General features: G+C 31.9%; 1 protein-coding gene and 1 pseudogene across 2 annotated transcripts in view; one reads left to right on the top strand and one right to left on the bottom strand.

Moving 5' to 3' along the window:
• ROCK1 (Rho associated coiled-coil containing protein kinase 1) overlaps window positions 1-26,118 on the bottom strand; it is a 128,354-nt gene that overhangs the window by 56,033 nt on the left and 46,203 nt on the right. For both annotated transcript variants that reach the window (XM_006920039.3, XM_015595720.2), the window contains exons 3-10: window positions 15,476-15,576; window positions 14,780-14,917; window positions 12,123-12,298; window positions 11,244-11,328; window positions 9,985-10,129; window positions 9,679-9,817; window positions 7,659-7,750; window positions 2,244-2,403 (exon numbers count right to left, since the gene is read on the bottom strand). In XM_006920039.3, the coding sequence (XP_006920101.1) occupies window positions 2,244-2,403; window positions 7,659-7,750; window positions 9,679-9,817; window positions 9,985-10,129; window positions 11,244-11,328; window positions 12,123-12,298; window positions 14,780-14,917; window positions 15,476-15,576 (1,036 nt within the window). The remainder of the gene's footprint in view (window positions 1-2,243; window positions 2,404-7,658; window positions 7,751-9,678; window positions 9,818-9,984; window positions 10,130-11,243; window positions 11,329-12,122; window positions 12,299-14,779; window positions 14,918-15,475; window positions 15,577-26,118) is intronic.
• On the top strand, window positions 4,829-4,947 carry LOC112469421 (annotated as a pseudogene).

The raw sequence follows: 26,118 nt of genomic DNA, 5'->3' as shown, positions 1-26,118 counted from the left end.
AGTATACTTTATCGCTATTATGGGACAGATGTTAATGTACTAGATATTAATTAATAGAGGATAATCAAGTGTCCTTTAACTATCATTAAACATATATAACAATGCTCTATAAGTAACAGGAAAATATGTCACTTCTATGTTTCCTTGGAAAATTATTCAGATCAACTAGATAATCAAAAAATCAGGAGATGACAAGGTGCTACGTAGCAGATTTGTAGAAAAGAAGTTCCATGTAATAAATGACAAATCTAGATGAAGTACAATTTAATTCCACTATTAAGTAGCTCAGAAATTCAGTGTGAGATTCTGCATTATGTAAATAAAAGTATACAGTAATGCCAGAAGAATCTAAATTAGATCACACTACTTGATCTCTAAGATATCTTTGCAGCACTGGAAATGTAAGAATACTACCTGTACACATTCATTCATTCTTCTACTTCTTGTTTTATTTTTTCTTTCAAAGTTCTTTTGCATATTATATTATTGCTTTTATATAGAATCTGTTCATTTAGGAAACTTTATGACAAAGATGTTAGATTATCAGGAATTTAGCTAAAAGTTTAAGGCTGTTTTTAAAATTTTTAATTCAGCTATACTTTAGCAATAAAGAACTCTGCCCTTGATAATTGAAAGTATGTTTGGATTTCAGAAGTAAGAATTTCAGAAGTTTCCTATTTTATGCCAGTAATTCAAAATTATACTTACATATTACAGTAAGGCTAATTAATATTTTGCTCATTTTTTCTTTATTAAGCACAACCATACTTTCAATCATTTACATAATAAGCAATTACTAAACAACACTATATTACTCAATAAGACAGCGGTAATTAAGAACAGAGTACAATTTCTACTTTTAAGAAACTGAGTAGTTTGGGATATACAACATATGCATACGAAGAAAATCCAGACAACATAATCAAGTGCATGACAATGTAGTACAAATAATATATATGTTTATCTAATTCAAAATTACCTTTATATAGATAAACCTAAATAAAATAATTAACTCAACATCTTGAGTGTTTCAGAAACCAAGACAGAATAATTGATAAAAATACACAAAAAAGAGGATGCTTCAGCAAAAACCACTTTGAGGCTTCTCTGTATATGTATTTTAATATAAAATAGCTGCAGTATTATACTCATGAAGTGTTAGGGTGGAAATTATTAAAACATTGGACTTTTCTAAGGGTCAAAACTCAAGCGCTACCTACTTGGTTGGTGATGCAACAAAAAGTATTCAGTACTGTCTTAGATTTCGGTTACTGGAAAATTTTTCATAAGCCAGGACTAAAGCGCCTTCTTGTTTTCTAAAGTTGACCTGAATCAGCTCTTATATAAAACTTTTGACTCAAATGGTAATGGTATAGCACTTTGTTCATATTTCTATAGTGTAGCACTCACCAACCTATACTGATTTATTTATTACAATTTATCTATTTCCTCACTAGGATATGAGCATCTCAAAAGAAGTTACTATATCTTATTTACCCTCTCCCTGTACCTTGTTGCTTAGTATATGCCTGACAAAGAGTAAGTTGTTAAACATGTCTGTTGAATGAATAAATGCTCAGCAAAGGGAAATAATGTTAAATGTTTAACTTATATGTCAAGTCCAACTGAAAAGACTAAAGCTAACATTAGCTCATACTAATAAGTTAACATTAATTCAGTGCTTACTTACTCCATGCAAAGCACTGTTCTAAGTGCTTTACTGTGTTTTGATTTACTTAATTCTTATAACAACCCTATGAGACAAATATTATTATCATCCCTATTTTTGAGGAAACGGAGGTATAAAAGGTTTAAAGTTATTTGCCTAAGGTCACAAGGTCTTGCATGCTATAAGACATGGTGAATTTATTTAGTGGTTTTTGGAAGCAATCAATCTTTGAAGAACTAAAACTTACAGGCCTTTGGTAATATCAATATAGTGATGAAAATGCTAGAAAATTATGTTTCAAAATGTATTCTAAAACCAGAATCCTGGATAAGAAAATTAACCAAAATATCAGTATTAATAGAATCTTTTAACCCATTAATTTTTATAACTTAAGATATTTAGCCTATCATTCAGCAAACAATTTCTGAAAAGCAATATCCTGAAAGAACTTAAATATAAAGTGCTAGCAATATCAATGGTATATTAAGATATACCATTAAATCTAATTTAAATGTTCTTAAAATGACAACAAAATTAGTATCTATCCTTAAAAATCAATGTTTAGCATACTTACCTACGATTGCTGTAATATGTAAATCCTACAAAAGGTAGTTGATTGCCAACAAAAGCTTTAGGTATGGGGAATGTTTCCTCATCTCCTTTATCTTCTTCCAAGTCATCAAAGTTACTTGTATCAATGTCACTACTTAAATCAGGTACAACTGGTGCTACAGCTAAAAATAATATTAGAAGTTCACTTTAAATTTAATATAAAAATGAAGTGAAGCAAAGATTCTATACCACTACTAATGGTTTCTTACATACAAATAACTTACAAACCACAAATTACAAATGCAATGAATTCTACTATATTAATCTTTATTAGGATTATTAATCAGTTGATACTGATCTTGTATAATTCTATGAAATAATTAAAGTCACCTACAATTATCATCTATACCTCAAGTTTAATCTGAAAATCACAAGTCAAGTATTACTAAGGTTTTAGAATATACTATAGTATAAAATATGCAAAAATAGGATTACAGAAAAGACTTTTCAATAACTATAGCATAACAAACTGTACGCAAAATTGATTAGGTTCCAAAACAATATTTTGTTTGTTAATATGCTTTATAGCAAACTAGAAATCAACATTACTTCAGGGTAGTCCTGAATATAATAGATAATTTGGTAAAGAATATTTTTACTTATCTAAAATCTAGATGATCAGTATCCCTCCAACATAATATCTCTATAAGATTAAGTCACAAAGAATAAGGTATTTTGAAATATATTTTCAGACTAGCTACCTTCCCTGAATCAAGTGATTAAGGAATAATTTAGTGAGGTACTTATGAAAAGTCTGTTAAAAAAAAAAAAAAGGAGGGATACGAAACATGGACGTAGAATCAAGAGTTATCAATAGGGGAGCAAAGCTCATACATACTTAATAATATAAAACCATACATGGTTTAAATCTTCACAATACAAAAGAAAATACCAAAAGCAACTAATACTACTACTATCTTCTTTAGAACTTGCTATAGAGACTACATCTAAAAATAAATCTTAGGAAAAATGTCTTTTAGTTCAAAGATACAAAAGTATGATAAATATCACAGAAATATCATTGAAATATTAAATAATTATTTTAGATATAATCATCTCATGTTTCTTTAGAGAAAAAGATGAAGATGAGCAAAGAAAACAAAAAATAACTAATCTAGTTTCATGGTCCTAATCTTTTATATAAAGGAATCATTATTCTACTGAATCATCTAGGTATTTCAGGTAAGAACTACCTATTGTGCATCTTAGATACAGTGAACTATTTGATGAATTTGTGAATGAAACAACACATTTAACCCAAAGAAGCTGTAGTACTAATTAATAATAAATGAGAAAAGGCCTTTTCCACTATTCTCTTACCTTAATGGTCAAAAGAACTGCCTGACAATTCTGGCACCTTAATAATAATAACTGTATAATTTGTAAAATAAGAAAAAAAGGTGTCTTTCCTAATAATAAAGTATAAGCCAATTATGTTCTTGGCATAAATCTTACTTTAAAACACTGGGTCTCAATTTTAAAACAATTTTGCCCACCGGGGGACATTTGGTAATGCGTGGGTACATTTTTGGTTGTCATGCTGAGGGAGACATGCTACTGGCACCTAGTGGGTAGAGACAAGGGACAGTATCCTTACACCATAAACAAAAATAAATTCAAAAGATTGGAAAGCAATGACTCCAACATATATTTGTATACCAATGTTTAGAGAAACATTATTCACAATAGCTAAAAGGTACAAGCATTCCAAGTATCAACAAATGAATGAATAAAAAAATGGAATATATACACATGATGAAATATTATTGAGCCTTAAAATGGAATGAAATTCTGATAAATGCTCTAACGTGGATGAACCTTGAAGATGAACTAAGTGAAATAAGTCAATCTCAAAAAGATAAATATTGTATGGTTCCGCTTATTTGAGGTACCCAGACTAGTCAAATTCATAGAGACAGAAAGTAGCTACTGGGAGCTAGAGTTAGAGAAAAATGGAGAGTATTGTTTAATGTGTAGAGATTAAGCATGGGATGATAAAAAAAAAGTTCTGGAGATGATGGTCGTGATGGTTGCACGACAATGTGAAGGTGGTTAGTGCCACTGAGCTTTACACTAAAAAAATAGTTAAAATGGAAAAAATTATATTATACATACTTTACCATGATAAATAGAGATAATTTTCCTTAAAGTTTTTTTTTTTTTAAAGAGCCCAATATAATGGTGAGAAGGTCTAAACTCCTAAGCCCCTGAAACTTATTAGACTCTAAATTCTTTATCCATGAAGCCTACACTGATTCTCTCTCTCTCCTATGAGAATGTAACTCTAAAGAGAGGACACTAGACTCAATCTACAGAACCTAAAATAGTATATGTGTGCTTACAAACAATGAATTTTGTTTATTTTAAACTAAATTGAAAACTTACCTCATGAGCTGACAGTTACCACTGTTAACATCTCGTGTATTTAACACCAGCTATAGGTGGATTAAGTACCAGCAATATCTCAAATGAGGTCATGAATGGCAAAGTGTTTTGCAAGTTACTACATATTATATTCAACATAGTATTATTAAAAATGTATTATTATACTATGGCCATGCCACCCTGAACATGCCCAATCTCATCTGATCTTGAAAGCTAAGCAGAGTCAGGCCTGGTTAGTACTTGGATAGGAGACCACCTAGGAAGACCAGGTGGTGGAGGCTTTAAAAAATATATGTTATTATACATAATAAATGTTAACATTTTCTTTTCCCAAAAATTTAACTACCATCTAGTACTGATTCCCTACATTTCTAGTCTGTATAATACTGAATAGTGAAAATCTTTAAGTGGGACATGGTATTCCAGAAGATTAAAAGGTTTTGGAGTCCGAAAGACTTAGATTTGGAATCCTGACATTTTCATTTGCTAACAGTGTGACCTGTAGCAAGTTAGTCAGGTCTTTTTATTTCTTTTGTCTTCTATTTTTAATCTCGCTCCTGTCATTAAATTCTATCTCAAGTGAGTGATAAAAGTAATTTTACAATCTTAATACTTTATGCCTCTAAATTAAGACTGAATAAGATTGGGAAGCTCATGGAAATTCTACCAAAAATCAAGCTATTTTGTACCCTGCTCCCACACCACCAAGGAAGAGATGGTAAAGATTAACTGCCATTGGAATTGGTAGATATGTAAGTGGTAAAACTACCAAAAAAACCTATTATTTGCAAAAGGCAAGCAATTCTGCCAAAGAAAATTGGAGAGTCAAAAAAAAATTTAAAAAGAATTGGAACTATTATATAATTTTTAAAAACTTAGAAGGTCAGAGAGGTCAGGTCAGAATAAAAGTATTCTTAGTATTTCGGGGGTGGGAAGTGAAGAATGGGGAGGAAGAAGAAAAGAGAAGAGAATACGTTCTACGGACTTTAAATTTTTCTTTCTTTTTTACAATAATTATAAAATAGGAGCTATGAGGATTAGGAAAAGCTATCAAAATGTTTATTAGTATATTAAATCTAAGTATACTATAGCAAAACCATAGATGACAATATAGATCTTTAAATGCTATAGAAATGATAATACTAACAAAACTACTAATTATACAAATTCTTTAAATATAAAGTTCTTTTCATTTAAATCAATGAAGTAATTCACTTTACCTGTTTTTTTCCATAACTATAAACACTTATATTAAGGTGGTATAACAAAATCATAAAATGCCATCGATTTGGACTCTCCAATTCCACCAGACTATGAGCCTCACAGGGTTAAGAATATTTGTTGGCTTGATTATTGCTGTTTTGCTAGTGCCTGAAATAGAATAGGGCTCTGCATATAGTAGGTTTTCAGTATTTGTTGACTAGGTTATCTCCCCTCCTAATCAATATCAGTTTTTTAATACACAAAAGGAAATATGTTCTCCCTACTTTTTAGAGTTATTTATCATGTGGTTATTCTATAGTTATTGATGTATTGATTCACCTTTAAATATAATTTAAAGTACTATAAAAGATACTTTGTATTTCTCCAGTCCCTTTTCAATTTTCTTCAGATTTATAAACATATTTGTATGTTTTCAGCCTTCTCAAACTTTACTTAAAGCACAACTTGAATAAAAACACAAAGTTTTTCAATGCAACTATTCATCACCTTTCTACTCATCCTTCTGTCTTGCACCAGGTTCTCAAGCACCATGAAGACAACAATCATGTCACATGGGGTGGAGGAAGTTCCTTATTTCCCAGTGTATAACTGTTAATAAATTCCCCCAATGTCAAGCTGCTCCTGTTGCTTCCCAGATAGGAAATCATTTAATGTCATTCTTTGTAGCAGTGTAATTTCTTAATTTCCACAAGAATTTATTTCCCTTTTCCCCGTCTTAGTCAATTTTACAGCTTAGTTCAATGTACATACAGTACTCAAAGGCAATATAACTATTTCTTTTAAAATACTTAATAACTAGGATACTTCACTAATTTTGGCATAGCTACATCATCTATTTCTTCAAAATTAACAAGATTTTTCTCCCCTGAAAGAACTATCCCTCACAGTCTCAACTAGATAGGCAGTCCTTAAGACAAGTATCTAATTTATAACTGTTTCTACAACCACACAGCTGAGTACATTTCCATTATTACTGTTCATTGCTATTGCTACAGCAGGAAGTGAGTGGCTGGTATACATTATCCTTTCTCTGATAATGAAAAGGAAAAAAAATTCCTAAGAATCAACTGGGGAAAGATAAATTCTTGGCCTCCCAAATCCACAAAGATAATGGGATATTTGGTGCTATTATAATTTTGACTGAGCTACGCTGAACAAGGTTTTCTTGAAATCATATAATTTTAACTTTTTTTTGAAATAGAGAAATGTTCTAAACTGACTTAAAATGAACTTTTTGCAACTACATATTTTTATTTCTGAATTGCAAGCTGCAAGTCTGACAGAATCAAGTATACCATAATTTCCTGTCTCCTCATACAAATTAATATTCTCCTAATGTTTATTATTAAAACTTTATATTTCATTTTAGATTTTAGTAAAAATAAGAAAATAACTTGTATTTTCACAAGAAATATATTTTAATTTCAATATTTATTGACTTTTACTTATTGGCTCTTCCACACTGAGACACTAACATAAAAAACAAAAAACAATTTAACTTAAAAGCAAATATCAAATTACGACTCCTGAGCCCAACTCCATTACACGCACGTAATTGGTATCTTGAGTGGGTTGTAACAGAAGTAGCAGTACAATTTTCCCAATATTATCAAATATTATCTCTTTAACTAGGTTAAGACAATACCTATATTGCATCTATATACTTTAGATTTTCATCAGATATACACGTATATTAGCAAGGCAATTTCAACGGACTATTTACCAAAACTACTTTCAACTATTCACTGTAAATGCAAGAATAACTTACTGTCTCGAAGTGTTTCCCAAGCCCACAGATCATTTTTGAAGAAGAGATGTCGTTTGATTTCTTCTACACCATTTCGCCCTAATCTCACCTCCCTGAACAGAGAGAGCAAAAGAAAGTTATTAATCATTTAAGATATTATTATAACCTGTCCAGGTTTATTTGTAGGCTTAATGCTAAATCTGTGCAGGATGATTAATGTAGTTCTAAGTCGCCCTAACATTACGTTGATTGCCAGTATAATTTTCAGCTTAAATAAAAGATGAAGACTGAGAATACAAAAAAAATATTTTTAAGAATATACACAAAACAGATTTGTTGATACTCCATGACTTTCAGTTGACAATTAAAATCCAGATGAACCATTCACCTTGCTTCATTAGCATAATGAGTAAAACAGTGAATTTTATTGATACCTTTTTTAAAATAGTGGTAGCTACACTTTTTTTGCCATCAATACCAGAAGCTAACAAAAACTCCGAAAGGCATTTTAAATTAAAAATTTCCTTTTTATATGTAATCTATTAAATATTTCTGACCAATTAAATTTGAGAGCTTTAATGGGACAAGTTACTAATTCCTGGTCTTCACAGTGAACATAGAGATAGTGTGTAAAAACGTGCCTTCAGCGAATTTCAAAAGAACTCAGCAACTTTTGTTTTCCCGTAGAGTGCTTATAAACAAGAATACCCTGAATTCCAATTTTTTTTCATTACTTAAAAGATAAATTGCATTAAATATATCGTACTTTTTAAAGAAGCTTTTACTGACTCTCCAAGATTGGACTGGGGAATCTCTCCATGACTCCACGGCACAGACGACTTAACTCAGAGTACCTCTTTCTCTGTATGATAAGTATCTCATATGCTTAACTATTTACCCTAAAGGACTATGAGACAGTAGAGAACAGAGCTGTGTATCTTGTTCATTTCTATATCCCTAACACTTTACACACAGCACATATATTAAAATGTAAAAATTTGAAAAACTATATATTTCAGGTTCTAAGGGACATACTGAAGGAGGATAAATCCATTTTAATTAAAGTAAATCTGAAACTAAAACATATTTAAAAGTTCTAGGCCTCCTTACTATTTAAATTAACGACATACAACTATAATGTTAAATGTAATTTTAGTAAGTCATTTGGTTCATGTTTAAATTTAAAAATTAAACCACAAGGGTATGCATAACAAGCTATTTTTGTTTCTGAAACACATACATGCATATACATTTATAAAAATGCTTCTTAAATCTAGAAGACATCATACCAATGACTACCTCTAAAAGTAGGAAATTTTTACAGTTTTGCACCATTTACTTAATTTCAATAAGCATATACTATAAATAATTAAATCCTTTCCCCAGATCTACTGAGGTATAATTGACAACATTTTAAGATAGTTAAAGCATACAACATGATGATCTAATATATGTACACACTGTGAAAGAATTCTCCCATCGAATTAATTAACATAGCCATCACCTGTCATATTTACCTTTTTTGGGGTGGGGGGAGCAGAACATTTAAGTTCTACTCTGCAAATTTCAATTATACAATACAGTGTTATTTTAAAATGGCATCGACTGGAAATGCATCATTTTTCCATCACCAGAAAAAAAATGTTCTCAATTAAATTAATACACACCATTGATTATAAGATGCATTCTATTTTTAGAAATCTTAACATGTTTTAAAAAATCTCAGACTCAATAAAATATACCATCATTTTCACACTTAACAAAATTAAAAAGTTAACAATGAAATAAAAAGAATCATGTGGTCTAGCCTTCAGAAGAGAATATATTATATCCCAATTTCCTGGGTAAGGCAAGTGAGTTGAGATCCAGAAAAGGTATCCAGAAAATCATAAAATTATATTAGGTCTCACTGTCATGAACGATTTTTGAATGGTAACATTTTTATTCCAATAGTTCAAACACAGTAAACTTTAAAAATTGAGCAGGAAAATGAGAATTTTCTTAGAAAAAATAAGAGTAAACTCATGTTAAGATTATTTACCTGTCAGTAAGGAAGGCACAAATAAGATTTTTGGCTTCTTTTGATATGTCATTATCATCAGGGAAGGTAAGTGAATTCTTATGGTTCATAATCTTACTATAAGTTCCAACCAGAGAATCGGCATAAAAAGGTGTATCACCTGAAAAATTGATAGGGAAGACAAAAGCAAAATAAGATAAATTTAAAAAATCAGTTTCAAAGGCAGAGTCAAGGTTACGTGTTTAAAGATTACTAAATATACATAAACTTAAATCATAGTTGGGATGAACAACTATTTTAGAGGTACACAAATCCTCCTTTACTCACCTACAAGCATTTCATATAAAAATACCCCAACTGACCACCAGTCACATTCTCGTCCATAATAACCATCACCACCTTGAGATTTTAATACTTCAGGGGAAATATAATCAGGTGTTCCAACTGCTGTATCACATCGTACCATACCTTCCTACAAAGAGTGGCAGGTCAAATTTTGATTAGGATATAAAGTCTCAATTATTTAAAATAACTTTCTTAATATAATCTGTAGAACTCTAAATCTTTGGGCTATAAAATGTCAAAATGAAATGCAAACCTGACAAAAATAAATAGCTTAATCATAGATACATATTATATACACAGTATAATCATAATATGTGTATGTATACATCAGTGATTTTTATTTTGTAATTATACTCACTAGAAAGACACACTGCCAACATTTACTATTCCCCCAGTTGTGCCAATATAATGATCTCATCTTAAACATAGAAAGTATATAAACCAATGAAAATATATTGAGGGGCTAAGAGGATGAGTCATTTGATAACATCGATACATAAATGATTTAATTATTTTTACTAAAATAGATTTTCAATTTAACAATGTTTGAAACTGTGAAGAAAATATACAAGAACTGACTGTAAAAATATAAAATAGGGAAGTATGTGTATGGAAAAAAGAACATCATAGTGTTAAGCACACTGAATAACCTATCTAATATGCATTTTAACTATCTCTAAATCTCCCACCCAAAAAAGAAACAAACCCTAAAACTGTACATACCTGTTACTTATTTTAGCTAGTATTAATGCAATAGAATTATAATTAAATGTTCACATAAAAGTTCTCATGTAGAGTTTCTTCTAACCAATAATTTTCCTTTTAAAATAATAAATACAACTTCCTGGCTATTGTTCTGTGATTAAATCTCAAAGAACATAAACTGTTTCAACTGAAAATAAAGCAACTGTAATTATTACTTCAGCCATTTATGTAAGTTACTTATTATATAAATAGTGAGAATGGGTATCTTTTAAGATTGACTCCCAAAATAAGTCTTAAGATCTTTTACATGTTAATAGAAGGCTAAGTTAAACACTACAAAATACATACGTTACTGAAATCCAATATTATGAAAGACTAATTTTAACACTGGCATTAATATTTAGTAACTAATTCCATTTCTAGTTATCAGTAGTGTATATTACAACGTTATTATAAAGGATTTAGTAAATTAATTATTTTCTAACAAACATCCATTTTGAATTAGTAAAAACTAAATTAAAATCCAATTATTTAACCTTATTCATCTTCATACAAGTACCAAAATCTGCTAACTTCAAATGTCCAGATTTATCCAGCAGCATGTTATCTGGCTTCACATCTCTAAGGGGAGAAAGAAAACAGTTGAGCACTTCTGAAACAGATCGGGCACTGAAAAAAATTATATGAAGCAATTATTTTAGGCCATGTATCCTCACTCAATGTAGGTAAGGCTACTTTTGATTTGTATGTGCTCTCTATCCACATCTATAAACTGAACTTCAGAACTATATATAATGCCTCAGGAGAAGACATATAACATTCCCTTTTCTTTTAAGCACAGTTGGATTCTTCCAGGGAGAAAATCAAATCATTTGAGAGAGAATAACCATAAAAATATAATAGATTATAAAAAGTAACTGAAACACACTTTTAAATATAAGTACATAAACAACCCCAGGACAGGGTCTAAGTTACTTTTGTTTTTGTATCCCTGGAACTTAACACAACAACTGCACATTAGATTCAAGTGCTGTCTACAGAGCAAATGAAATTATTCTAATGAATAAATATGATCTATTCGCTAATCGAAAGCAAATTAATTCGTATTTTAAAAAATAAAAAGTATTTAACACTCTGGCACATACCTCAGAAAACCAGCTTACAATTTTTAGTTTTCAGAACACCATATAAAAGCTATATAACTAGATTAAGAGATACTAAAAAATTCATTTACATAAATATTAAGCTGAAATGTTAAAACTACAAATTTCAAAGTTTTAAATTCTGAAATACCACTCATCTCATATTGAAGAGAATAGGTGGATTTAGAGGGGGTAATGCTAACTGAATAAAGTTTAAGTACTTTTCAGCTTCTCTTCAACAGATGAGAAAATTTAAAGCATTTTTATCTTTACCTATGAATAAAACCCATTGAATGGATTGCATCCAAAGCAAGAACTACTTCTGCAGTATAGAATCGTGCCCATTTTTCAGGCACATCATAGTTGCTCATTAAGTTTACAAGATCTCCACCAGGCATGTATTCCATCACCATGTAGAGGTAACGATCATCTTGGAATGCATAAAAAAGCTATACAAATACAAAAAAAGAATTAAGATGAAGCAAAATTATTTAAAAATTGGCAAAAATATTTATACAAAATTTAATTAAAATAATCAAATTGCAATAGTTGTAGCACTTTAAAAAGAAAAAGAAACAAACACTACAAAGACCCTTGCATAGGCAAAGGAATTATTAACTGGTTATTTCTGGGGAGTCATATGGAGACCTTTTTCTCTACATATTTCTATACTAATTGAATCTTTATACTGAGAATTAAAAAGTATAATATTTCAATAAAGAATATACAAGTCTTCCAAGCAAAGAAATATTTTAGTTCTAATTTAACTTGTGCTTTAGGGTTTATTGTTAAATTTATACCAACACCACAATTCTTAAGAAGTCTGAGAAATTGGGCTACAGTCTCAGCTGTCCCTTATTAGCTGTGTGCCTGGGCAATTTACTTAACCTCTCTGAGTCTCTGTCACTATAATCTCTTCTAGAAGAATGTAACAGACTATATCTTGTTTGACTTTTATACCTTCTGCTGTCAGCATCTGGATGCCTGGCAATTAGCAAGTGTTTAATAAATATCTAACGAATAAAAGCATAAATTAATCTCTAAAATTGGGGGTGTATCTATTAGGGACTAACTGCCTTTCAGAGTTGTTAAAAAATTAGCAAATATGGAAACCACTTAGTACAACAGATGCTCAATAAATGATAGCAGACAATAGGAGGAGGAACAGTAACAACCAATAAAGAAGCAGGAAGAGGGCAGTAGCTAGACTCAAAGCAGGAAGATAAAGTCCATTGACATGAAATTGGCAAGAACACCTGGCATAATGTATTTATTACATGAGCAGGGCTGATGTTAAAAGGAGAGTGAATTTATAAAAGAATATTTTAAGTAACGAGATTAGAATCCAACTAAAATTAATAAAATTAGCCCTAGAGAAATTCTACCTAATTTACCTAACCATTTATATCTTAAAATCTTCCTTTTTTGTTTCATTTTTTAATACTGTTTAATGATTTTACTTACAGATTTAGTTATTTTAATTAAAAAAATATTTGGGGGAAGGATAAGAAACTAAATGGCGTCTCATGGCTATACCAAATTAAACTATATAACTGGGCACCATAATTAAAGAAACTGTTGATTTTGGTGCCAGTTTACCCTATTTATAAAAAATATATCAAGGAAAACAAAGTTTCAAGTATATAAGTTGTAAATTAACCTTAAAAGAATGTTATATCAAATGTTTTTTAATTCTCTAAGGAACAATGGGCATTTTCTATATCAGTGGTTCTCAACCAGACATGATAATTGTCTCTCTCCAATTCCCAACCGAAGGAGACATTCGACAATGTCTCAGCACATTTTTGGTTGTTCCAACTGTAGTATGGGGTGAGGAGGGCTGCTACTGACATCACCTGGATAGAAGCCAGGGATGCTGATAAAATACTGTAATGCACAGGATACCCCCAAACAACAAGGGATTATTTGGACCAAAATGTCAATAATACTGACCCCAAGAAACCCTGCTCTATACAGCTGATAAAAACTGGGCAAACATTTCAAGTATAAAAAGTCTCATGTTGTAAATCTTAAACATATTTTATATTCTTTTTCCCCAAATCACTAGTATGCTTAGTTAGGACATGCTTCATTATATACTGTAAGTAAATAAATCATAAAATACACGTTAGGAATTTAGAAATGATCTAGCTCATTTTTTTTAAACCTGAAGACTTTACTTCCTCCATATGAAATCTTATATAAGGATTCTATAAGACAGATTAAAAACATGGAGCTGTTCTAGCTGAGGCAGAAACAGAAAACCAAAAATGATAACCTACCCAAATTCCTGTTTGTCCTTATAACTTCACCTGAGGTATCTCCACAGTTGAAAATAACTAATCTAAGTCAACATTCCCATTTTTGAGCAAGGAAATCAAGGCCCAGATATGTAAATAACCTGGCCACAGCTTTACAGATAGGCCTGTGGCAGTAAAGACTAGGGCTTGCAACTATTGACTTCTAGTACTTTTTTCTTTCCACTGAAAAGTCTAAAGCTAATACAACATTTAGATGCCTAGCTTAACTCACTCTTCCCTTCATTTTTTCCATTCTTTCCTCTCTACAAAATAAGAGAGACAAATAGATGAATAGACAGTTAAATAAGAAAATCTCATATTTGGGAAAAAACTTAAATTTCAATATTAAAGGTATCTACTTATAGTAATATATAACTTACCCCAAATCAAAGCAGATTGTTTGAATTTGTTAATATTTAAATTCTACAGAAACATAATTATTTTGTTTTGGCCTTACTTTCCTCCTAGAGATGATGCAATAAAACTAAATTTTATGACTTTAAAAACAATGGTGTATTAGACAATTCTATACTTGTCACTAAATTATGACTGTTCTTAATAAACTAAGTTTCTCAGATATGTTTAGTTACAAACTAGTATAGTAATAATGAAACAGTAGCAAAATCATACCTGAACAACCCAAGGACTGTTAGCAAAAGCCATGATGTCTCTTTCTTCCCAGAAAAAAGCAGAATCGGATCTCTTAATCATTTCAAATTTGCTGAGAAGCTTCATAGCATATACCTTCCTGGTGGATTTATGCCTTACCTTTAAAATTGAAAATGGAAAATAATGACCTTGTGCTAACATTTAAATTTAAAGCTCAGAGTTTCTAAGAACAATTTACTAAATGATTTTAACAACTTGTTAAATAATTTAAAATTATTGTTGTAGCTATTCTTATTTTTTCTCTTTTGCTGAATTAACTCTAGAGAATGTCAAGGCTTTGATTACCAGAAGCAAGTAATGTTAGAAAAAAATGTTTTGTTCCATTTATTACAACACACACCCCCTCCTTCACCCTATGTATGCTGCTTCCTATTTATAAAACTTACTATTCCATAGCATTTTAGATAGTCTAATACTAGGAGTAAAGATTTCTCTTCTGATGCTGGAAACCTTTGGGTGGCCATGAATGCCTGGGGAAAATATTTCACACTTCTGAACTTGACTCTAGCCTTTCATATCATTAGGCAAGAATGTCTACAGCAATTTAAAGAAACAATTTTATAAAAATGAGATTTTCCCGAATAACATGTTAAATATACAAGTGGAATTTTTAATTTAAAAAAGTTATTGTTTTTTAATCTTATTAAAATAACCTACCAATTGAACTTCTCCAAATGCACCTCTACCAATCACCTTCACCACTTCATAATCTTCAGCTTTCATTCGTAAATCTCTAATTTTATTTATTGTGTCTTTATCTGTATGAAAAGAAAAGTTTATCATTTTAAATCACTGAAGCATTATAACAAACACTGCTTATTTTACATTCAGGTTCTTGAGAAATACAACGAAAACAAAAAAGTTTATTAAGAATTACTTTATAGTAAACTGTAAAGTTATAAAGAAATGTTCAATGTACTAAGAATTGTTTTAAATAAATTCTGGAATGACTTCACTCTAGTTATTAAAATGTTTTCATTGAAATCTGCCTTAAGAAAATGTTTTAGAAAAAAAATATACTATAAACACACATTGAAGATAATTAGTTAATTAGTTCCTGGTATTTTACACACACATCACATTTGAATTGAGAGATCGCGAGTAAATATTTTAAATTAATGAAATAAAAATTTCTTTTATCAAGTTTTTTGATGGTCTTTTAAAAAAGATATAACAAATTTAAGACATTAAAGGCAAACATGGTAAAGAATCATATACTATTACATCTCTCTATTTAAACTTAGATTTTAACTTAAAACAGTGGGAATCATGGCAATTATTTATATAAACCTGTCACGCTATGGAACCACGATAATTTACAAATCCCAACTGGATAGATATTCTAATTCCTAATTTGGTCATAGATTAAAATAGGGCTATTTTAATCCACATGGGTCAACACTGGCATGAGATTACATGGAAAAGCTTCACATTTCAGAGTTGTATAAAATACAGAACAGCTATTAAAATTAAGTTCTAGCCTTTAATGAAAGCTGTAGACAATATTCTTGTCTTTCTTTTTAAACACACATATAAACCCAAGTGTTTGCGTATATTAAAACCAATAAACATATGAAACAGAGAGCAAATTTTCATATAGGAATAACATAAACATAAGTACATTTAATTTTAGGTTATGTATCTACTACAAGATGCACCAGAAATAGATGACAATCAATTAATTTACTGCCCAAATATTTGTGTCTATAATACAGGCTCTATAATAATCACTGTAGAGACACAAAGATAACTTTAAAACACAATTCTTGCTCTTAAAGAGTTCAAACTCTAGCAAATAAAACAGAAAAAAATGAAAACAAACAAACAAAAAAAATAAGGAGCATAAGCACAAAGTTTGTGGAAAACTAAGAAAGACACCTAACCCAAGCTTGCCTGGGAGGGAGGTGGCCAGAAAATGCTTTCTGGAGATGATAACACTTGAAATGAGTCTAAAATGAAGAATAGCAGCCAGATAGGAAGAAGAGAATACTACAGGAGATGGGCAACATAAGCAAAAGGAACTACATACAAGGATTTCTGTGTTGCTGGAGTATTAAGTTTGTGGTAAGGATGTGGAGGAGGCTGGAGAGCCCTAAACTGGTTAAGGAGCTTGAACTTTACCTGTAGGGCTGTAGTTATAAAATTATTATTAATTATCAAAAATATTTCACGATAAGGCTTAAAGCTATTGAATATGTAAAACGGATAAAAGAAAGGCCTGAACTAGGATAATATGTATTACATAATAGCCTCTGGGATTGAGAAAGGATCCTTGGCTCTGATAATATAAAGTTTAGAGCCATAAATACGCTATAACGTCTGTAGCTTGATCTCAGAAAATGTATCTGTTGCAAATTTGTGTGGGAATGGAGAACTTGCTTCCTTATTAAATTCGACAGCACAGGAAGTGTAGAAAAAAGCTTGACATTACTTGTGATTCAAACAATACTAGTTGTCAAAATGGTTTTATTACATTTAAGTTTTGCATAAAAGTGCTATTTTGCTTTTAATTTTAAGTTGAATTCATTAAAAAACATTAAGTCTGAAGCAAAAACTTATTCTCAAAGTCAATCAGTGTTCAATGATAATTCAATGACAGTTGAGAGTAGTTCCTTTCATTCAGAAAAAACTTCATCTTGGCTCTTGTCTTAGCCCATACTGCCATACCAAATATCATAGACTGGGTAGCTTAAACAATAGACATTCATTTTCTTGCAGTTAAAAAGGTTCAAAGTCCAAGATCAGGGGGCCACCACAACTGGTTTCTGATGAGGCCTCTCTTCTTGGCTTGTTGACAGCCAGTGTCTTTGTGTGCACTTACATGGCTTCTTCCTTTTGTGTGTGCACAAGTAAGGACACCAACCCTATCTTATCAGAGCCTCACCCTTATGACCTCATTTAACCTTAATTGCCTCCTTACTGGCCCTATCTTCAAATATAGTCATATTAAGGGTCAGGGTTTTAACATATGAATTTTTGAGAGGGAGGGCCACAATTTAGTCCACAGTAGTCTTTAACACACACACACACACACACACACACACACGAGTAAAAGCCATCAACTTTGCTGTATGCTAAGATAACTTGGGATGTTCAGCCTCAATTTCTGACCAAAATTTACAGGCTTGATGATGGTTAAATCCATACGAGTGAATGATGTCTACTATTGACACTGTGGTTCAACTGCACATGATAGATTCAAATATTTTCCACAAAGTAACCTGCTGATGTATAATAAAATGAATAACTATAGGTTTTAAACATCCTGTTTTCACAAGCTTTGTTAGTTTGTCCAACTAAGCCTTTTCCTGCACCTTAACTAACGCCACTGGTAACACACCTTAGCACACTCCACTTCAAGCTGTACTTAGTGTTTTCTCAAGTTCTTTAAAGATATTCTTGCCTGTACTTGTTCCATGCAGACTATACATTGAGAATAATTCTTTAGTCTCTTCAAACTTGGTACTGACTCTTCAACAATAAACAAGTGTTAAGGAAAACCAGTCAAAATTGTTTGTTTTGTTTTTTAATTGACTATTGATGCTGCTTCCAATGGCCTCAATTCTTTAAGCAACTGTTCTTGCCAAAAAGCTAATAGTCTTAAGCAAGTTTTTTTCTCTGTATATATCTGTTTTGCTGCTGTAAGCACTCACCAGTGAACAGCTTTATCTTTGCTAACAATCAACCCATAAACTTATTTAAGTTGCAGCCTCATTTTCCTTTTACATTTTTGTGAAGAAAATTCTGCTGTAATGAGACATTCCATTTTAAATATTCTATTTTTTCTGACTGTTGCTTTCTGAGGAATATTATAGTGAGTGCTTACTCTGGTAAGGTCAATGTACAGTATATTGTATTCTTGTAGCATTGCTATAGTGTCACTATATAATAAACACATCTAACTTTATAAAATAGTCCATACTCCACTGTGCCTTAAAATGACATATAAAGTTCACTTTCTTTTTTGATTTGACACAACAAGTATGCATTGGCAATAAAACAATAAAGAAAATGTTGTGGTATGGTGATACACATGGAACACCGTCAAGTTCTAACTGTACCACTGTGCTTTATGGTGTGCTGAATAGCAGTATGAAGCAAAGACACCACCATACATGATTTCTGTCACAACTACTTAACTCAGCCATTGCAGCATAAAAGTAGTTAGTCAATCCATTAAAGAATGAGCATAGCTATATCCCAAAATAAAACTTTATTTGTGGACAATGAAATCTGAATTTCACATGTCAGGAATTAGTCTTCTTTTTGACTTTTTATCAATCATTTAAAAATTTAAAAAACATTCTTCGTTCATAAACCATACAAAAACAAGTGGTAGGGCATATCTGGCCTGGGGACTGTAGTTTGCCAACCCCTGCTTTCATGGAAACCCTGCTCCTCTAGGGCACCATTTCTACTGCAGCTCAAGTGGTACCCTTTATCATAACATATGCCTTATACCACTGGTCCTGAAAGTAGGATAGGTAAAATCCATTGCCATTTCTATACTCCCACCCTAAATCTTCAAGTTTTGGTTTTCATTTTATTTGAAGTAGTTAACAAGCTCCTTAACACTACTTCTCACTGTTGCTGTACCTACTGACTCTTAGGTCATCATATCTCATTGCTAGATAATTTAAATTCCTGGTTTATTGATCTTCTCTTCAATATTCTTTTTAACTTAAGAATTTTAATATATCCATGATGATACTTCTAATAACCAGCCCTCTCAATACCTTTAACTTCTCTCCTTCAGTGATCTTGTCCCCCACATTACCTTAGCCACTCATTTCCACGGTCACATACTAGAAATTGTCATTATCGGTAATTATAATCCTTCCATAATTTTGATTTCAAATCTTATACTCTCTAAGCATTCCCTTAGCTTCCCGGCTTACTCTTTTCAATAACTCAACTCCAAAAATCCCCAACCCCATCAAGACCTCCAATCTACTGATCTTATCGAATTTTTACTGTGTAATTCACTGCACTGATACCTTCTCTCTTTCTTACCTACCCAGCTTAAATTTCAATCACTGTAATCACTTGCTTGCATGCATTGTTAGTGCCCTGGTTCTCAGACTGTACTTAGTTTGGCAAAACTATAATCCTACTTAAATCCAACTCTCCAACTAACTCTATGTCAGCATCCAAGCAGTTGAATATACATGGATAAATACATAAAATCACGTTGACTGATCCCACTTTAAATTCATAATCACAAACATAAAGATGGCCCTTAATTTGGCTTGGGACTCATGTACTGCCCTAATCTATTCATTCTCTCACTCTGCTAGACTTTTCTTCTCTCTTCTAAAACCTCCCACAGTTCTCCTAGTGATCCTCATTTATAGCTAATGACCTTGTTGGCTACTACTCTGAAACAAATAAAATAATCAGCAGAAAACTGCCACAGAATTATTATCATATATACAGATATTTTCCAATTAGCAGCATTACATTCATATATTTGGTCTCTTCACCTTTTAATGTAGGAGAATACCACTATCTTACACCAACCCCTCCACCAATGACATCATCCTATTTCACTGGGTCAAGGATATTGCTCTAGCAATTCTCCCCTTTCCGTATCACCAAGCTTTCCCCTTCCTAACTGTATCCTAGCACGCTATTTTTATTCCGACTTAAACATCTTGATCCCATTTACCTCACAAGCTACAGCCTATTACTCAACTCCACTGCAACAAAATCCCTCAGAAAGATGTCTACATTATTGTTGTTTTCCACACGCCCTTCCCCAAATCTTTCCTATATTTGCTCTTAAATCCACTCTGGGTGGGCCTTGGCCATTATCTTTCAACCAAAACTGCTTGTCAAAGTCACAAATGACCACCATGTTGCTAAATTCAATGACCAATTCTCAGTCCTAGGGGTCTATCAGCAGCTTTTGACACAGTTCGATCACTCTCTCCAAGTACACTTTCTTTACTGGACTTCCAGGATACCACATTTTCCAAAAACACTAAAAGTGTTTTTCAACCTCAATGGTTATTTCCCAGTAGCCTTTGCTTATTCCTTCTCTTCTTCCAGATTTCTTAACATTGAAGCATCTCAAGCCTCAGTCTTTCAAAGTGCTTTCTTCTATACCTACACTCACTGCTTTAGAGGGCTTTAAAAACCATCTACACATCAGTAACTCTCAAATACTTACCTTTAGCACAGATGTCTCAAACTTCAAATTTATATATTCAAGTACTTACAAAATATATCTACTTCAGTAACGGGCACCTCAAATTTAATGCGTGTGAAATTGAAGAGATGTTCTCACTCAAAACCTCTGTCTATGATCTCCATATTTCAGCTGCTGGCTCAATTTTGCTTGAAGCAAAAACATAGGGATTATTCTATTTTTTTCTTATACTTCACATCCTATCTTTCAGGGAAATATCCTGGCTCTACCTTTGAAATATATATGGAACCTGTAGAAGGTGAGAAGTTTCTCACCTTCTACACTACACCATGCTGGACTAAGTCATCATCATCTCTTCCTTGGATTATTGCTATCACTTCTTAACTGATTTCCCTGTGTCTATCCTTGCCTCTCCATAGTCTGTTCTTAACCCAGGGTGATATTTTTAAAACATAAGTTAGATCATGTCACATCTCTGCTCAACTCTCTAATGTCTTGCCATCTCATTCAGAGTAAAAGTAAAATATCTTACAATGGCCTACAAGACTATACATGACCTAGCCTCTAATTTCCTTGCTTCTCTGACATCATCCTACTATTCTCTCCCTTGCTTAAACTGTCTTCAGCCTCAGTGGCTTCCTTGATGCTCCTCAAACACGTCAAGTACTCCTCTCTTAAGGCCTCTGCACTAGCTATTCCTCTGTATGCCATTCTCTTCCCTCAAATACCTGCTAACTCTCTCGATTACTTCAATTCTTTTCTCAAGTGTCATCTTTTAGTGCATCCTACCCTCATCGCCCTACCTAAAACTGCAAAACTGAGAACTTCCCAATTTTCTTAGTGTTCCTTTTTTCCCATAATAAATATTAACCTCTTTGTTAGTCATAAAGATTGTTTCATGCAAAATAAAACCTGCAAAATTATAAATCTGGGAAATCCTCATTAATTCTAAGACCAAAAAACAGGATTGTTTGACCATCAAACTCTTTGGCCAATTTCTGACTGTCAACTATTGAGCCAGGTGATGCTGGCAGAAAGCTAAGATTCAGAGAAGTGAGATATTACTGCACAGCACAGTAAGCAAGGAATGAAATGGGAAAACTGAGTCACAAATAGATACCATGAGTTTTTACAGGCCGCTAATAAGCTAACTGATCTCTAAATAATCGTAAGTTAGAAAAAGATGCTGTGCAGAAAAGATGAAAATTTATAGTTTTGGAGTTACCAAAAATTAAAAAAAGATTTCAATCACATACAGACTCATCAATCTTACTTCCCAGAAAGCAAACAGATGGTTATTCTTGTCTTTTTTTTTTAAATCACACTTTACACCCACTAAATTCTACTTCTAGAAATTTATCCTAAAGAAATTAGATATGACATAGAATCAAGATTTCTACAATAAAATGCTTTTCAACTTATAAAAATTAAGCAATTTCATATACACGTAATAAAATATTAGGCAACATTTAAAATTTTGTTGAATAATTGCATAGAATGACATCCAGCAGGCAATGCTGAGCAAACAGAAGAGACTACATGTGGTTTACAAACTCAATTTTTTAAAAATAAAAAATATATATTGGTATATAGATAGAAAAAAGGCCAGAAAAAAATATACCAAAATAATAACTGCAGTCAAATATTTCTGAGTGTGGTAGGATTATTTTATTCCTCACATTTTCTATATGTTTCAAGTTTTGTATAATTATTCTGTTGCTTTCTAATGAGAAAAAGATATATCTTGCCTAGCCTAAGATCCTATATTATAAAATACACCATCATTTCAGATATCACTATAGCCTTTAAGACATATCCCAATTTTCCAAAAAAGTTTAAAATGTCAGAATAGATAAAATAGGGTAATAAAAGCTATGCACAATATACCTTTTGAACAAAATACTGCTAAACCTTCCTTAAAGAAACCTATAGAGTAGTCAAAGCAGCCCTAACAAGCTCTACAATTATCTAAAATTTATCTGGAAAACTTACAATGTGGTATTCCACTTCATAAAAATCTGAATATTTTATTTATTTGAATGTTTTAATGTAAAAATTATTTTACGCCCAAACTGTCAAATAAAATTCAAGGTCCAGGAAGATATGTCATGTTTTGCCAGTGTGTGCACACATGCGCGCAAGCACGCACACACACACAGTTTGAGAAACAGATTAGCCCAAATAAATAAATAAATAAATAAATAAAAATCTGAACTTCTCAACATAACATAAATCTTGTTATGTTAGATCTTATTACTGTCTGATTTCTCCTGTCTTTTATCTAGATATTCTCCCCCAAACAATGCTCTAGCAAAGCCCAGTTAGTTGCAATTGCCTATATGGCCATACTGCTTCACATCTCCATGCCTTTGCAGATGTTGATCACCACTCTAAAATGACTTCCCCACTTTCTTTGACCAAGTTACTATCAAACAAGATCTAATCCTGTATCTCTTCCTCAGCCATTCCTGATCCTCTCAAGCAGATGGGATTAATCCCTCCTCTGGGACATCACTATTTCCCTATTATTTCATCTATCGATCTGGACAGGAATTGTTTATATGTTTCTTCTACTATACTGTAATTCCCATTTCCTTAATGATAAAGACCACACTTCATTCACAGATATGTCTCTGATGTATGTATATGCTCGATGATACCTATTAAAACATTAAAAACATGTAATGATATTATTTACAAATGGAGATAATTACATGCAGCTCTTATCCATTCAGGAACAAATAAGCAATCATACATTTACTCCAAAATAATAAAAATATATATTTAAAAATCTTAGGTTTCTCAAAATGCTAAACATAGCATTTCCATATGACCCAGCAATTCTACTTCTAGGTATCTACCTAAGAGAAATAAAAATGTATGTCCACACAAAACCTTGTATAAAAATGTGCATAGCAGCATTATTCATAACAGCCAAAAAATAGAAACAATACAAACGTCTGTCGACTGATGAATGGTAAACAAAATGTTGGTATACCCACGCAATAGAATACTTTGCAATTAAAAAGAATGAAATATGTGCTACAATATGGATGAGCCTTGAACACATCATGCATGCTAAGTACAAAAAGCCAGTCACAAAAGACCACTTATTGTATGATTACATCTATAGGAAATGTCCATACTGGCAAATCTGTACAGACAAAATAAATTAGTCATTGCCTAGGGCTGAGAAGCTTGAGGAGAAATGAGGAATGACTGCTAATGGGTATGGGTCTTCTTTCTGAGGTGATGAGATGTTCTAAAAGTGACTGTGGTAATGGCTGCACAACTAAACACACATAAAACAATGAGCCGTATACTTTAAATAAGTGAATTTTATAGTATGTCAAATAAAACTCAATAAAGCTATTTAAAAAAATCAATCTTGGGTTTGGCAATGAATTTTACATACAATATCAAAAGCACAATCCACAATGGAAATAACTGATAAATTAGACTTTATCAAAATAAAAAACTTTTGCTCTGTGAAAGACAATGTGCAGTGTTTTGAGTCTAGAGGTGGAGTTTATTGATCTCCATTCCCTTGAGTGTGGGCTATACTAGGGACCAGATTCCAAAGAATAGGGTAAGGAATAAAAAACAGTAACTTACTGGGAGAAAAGCCTGGCAGACCATTAATAAATCATGGTAATATCACATAGCCCAGATAGAATGTGATGAGAAGCGTACTTCATCTCTATGGTACTCATTTCCAAAACCCATAACCCCTGTCTAATTATTAGAAAACATCAGACAAAACCAAATTAAGGGATGTTCTATAAAATATCTGATCAGTAATCTTCAAAACTGTCAAGATCGTAAAAAAACGAGGAAAGACTAAAAAACTCTAATAGATTGGAGGTGACTAAGGAGAAATGACAACTAAATACAATGTGGTATTCTAGACTGCATTCTGTAACCAAAAAAAAAGGGGAAGATTAATGGAAAAAATGATATCTGAGTAAAGTATGTAGTTAGTTACTAGTAATATACAAATTTAAATTTCTTAGTCTTGTCAATGTACCATGGTTATATAAGACATTAACATTAGGGAAAGCTGGGTGAAGGGCATACGATAATCTCTACTATTTCTGTAACTTTTCTGTCCATGTAGAAATAACTTTGCAGTATTTCAGAAGGACTCCTAGAGTATCTCAAAAGATTTGAAACTGCATGAGCAGCATGGTAAGTGAGGAAAACTTCTAGGATATATTGTATGCATAAAAAATGGTTGTAAAGTAAATGAACAGTCAGGGCTATGGGAAACTCGAGACGGCCTGTTGGTTCTTCCCTGATCCCTGGCTCCTCATTTTTTGGTTTTTGCATTCCTCCATGTATCACAGTGCATTTAAGCTGGATTTAGATAAATGAACTTATGAGCTGACATTATTAACACATCTTATATTCTTGTCAAGATCTGACAGAGTCACTTTAAGAAAATGCCAAGCTGCTAACCGCTTCCTCTCACAGGGAGCTCCCAGGAGACAGAGACTTTAAAGATCACTGACTGCTACCTAAAGATTTTTTGTTTTGTTTTGTTTTGTTTTGGGAAAGGACATAAAATAAAAGGCATTCTCCAATCTTGTTGGAAGGGCCTTACCAGGCACCTAACTGCGAATGGACATCTACCTTTATCTGTGACACTCAACAATGGACATTAGAGATTCTTCTAGAATGAGAAGCTGCTGGCATCAGAGGTAGACAGTTATCCCATGACACTGACAAGGCCTGTTTATCTATGGATTGGTTATCAAACTCAGAATCCAGTTTGTTTGACTGTCTTTACCTGTCTGCTAATGGTATTAATCATAATAATAGTTATACTTGTAAAAGAAAAATCTATCTGATTCAGTGATAGTTTATTTTTAATAACTTTAAACAACATTTTCTAACATCCTTGGTCATACTGAATAATATATTCAATTTTATGGCTCCAATTTAAAATTTAAAATATCTTGTTGTGGTATAAAACTGCATTTTGACAATATATATAAAAATGTAAACTGGATACAACTCTTGACTCAGCATTTCCTGGAATTCACTCCAAACTAAGGAAAAAAGCAAGTATATCGAATTGTATGTATAAGAATGTTCAGCACAGCCTTATTTATAATAGTGAAAAACTAGAAGGAACCTAAATATCCAC

This window comes from Pteropus alecto, unplaced genomic scaffold (genome assembly GCF_000325575.1).
Source record: "Pteropus alecto unplaced genomic scaffold, ASM32557v1 scaffold146, whole genome shotgun sequence".
Lineage (NCBI taxonomy): Eukaryota > Metazoa > Chordata > Mammalia > Chiroptera > Pteropodidae > Pteropus > Pteropus alecto.
The sequence above is the reverse complement of the archived record's forward strand: the minus strand, read 5'-3'. Positions and strand labels throughout refer to the sequence as shown.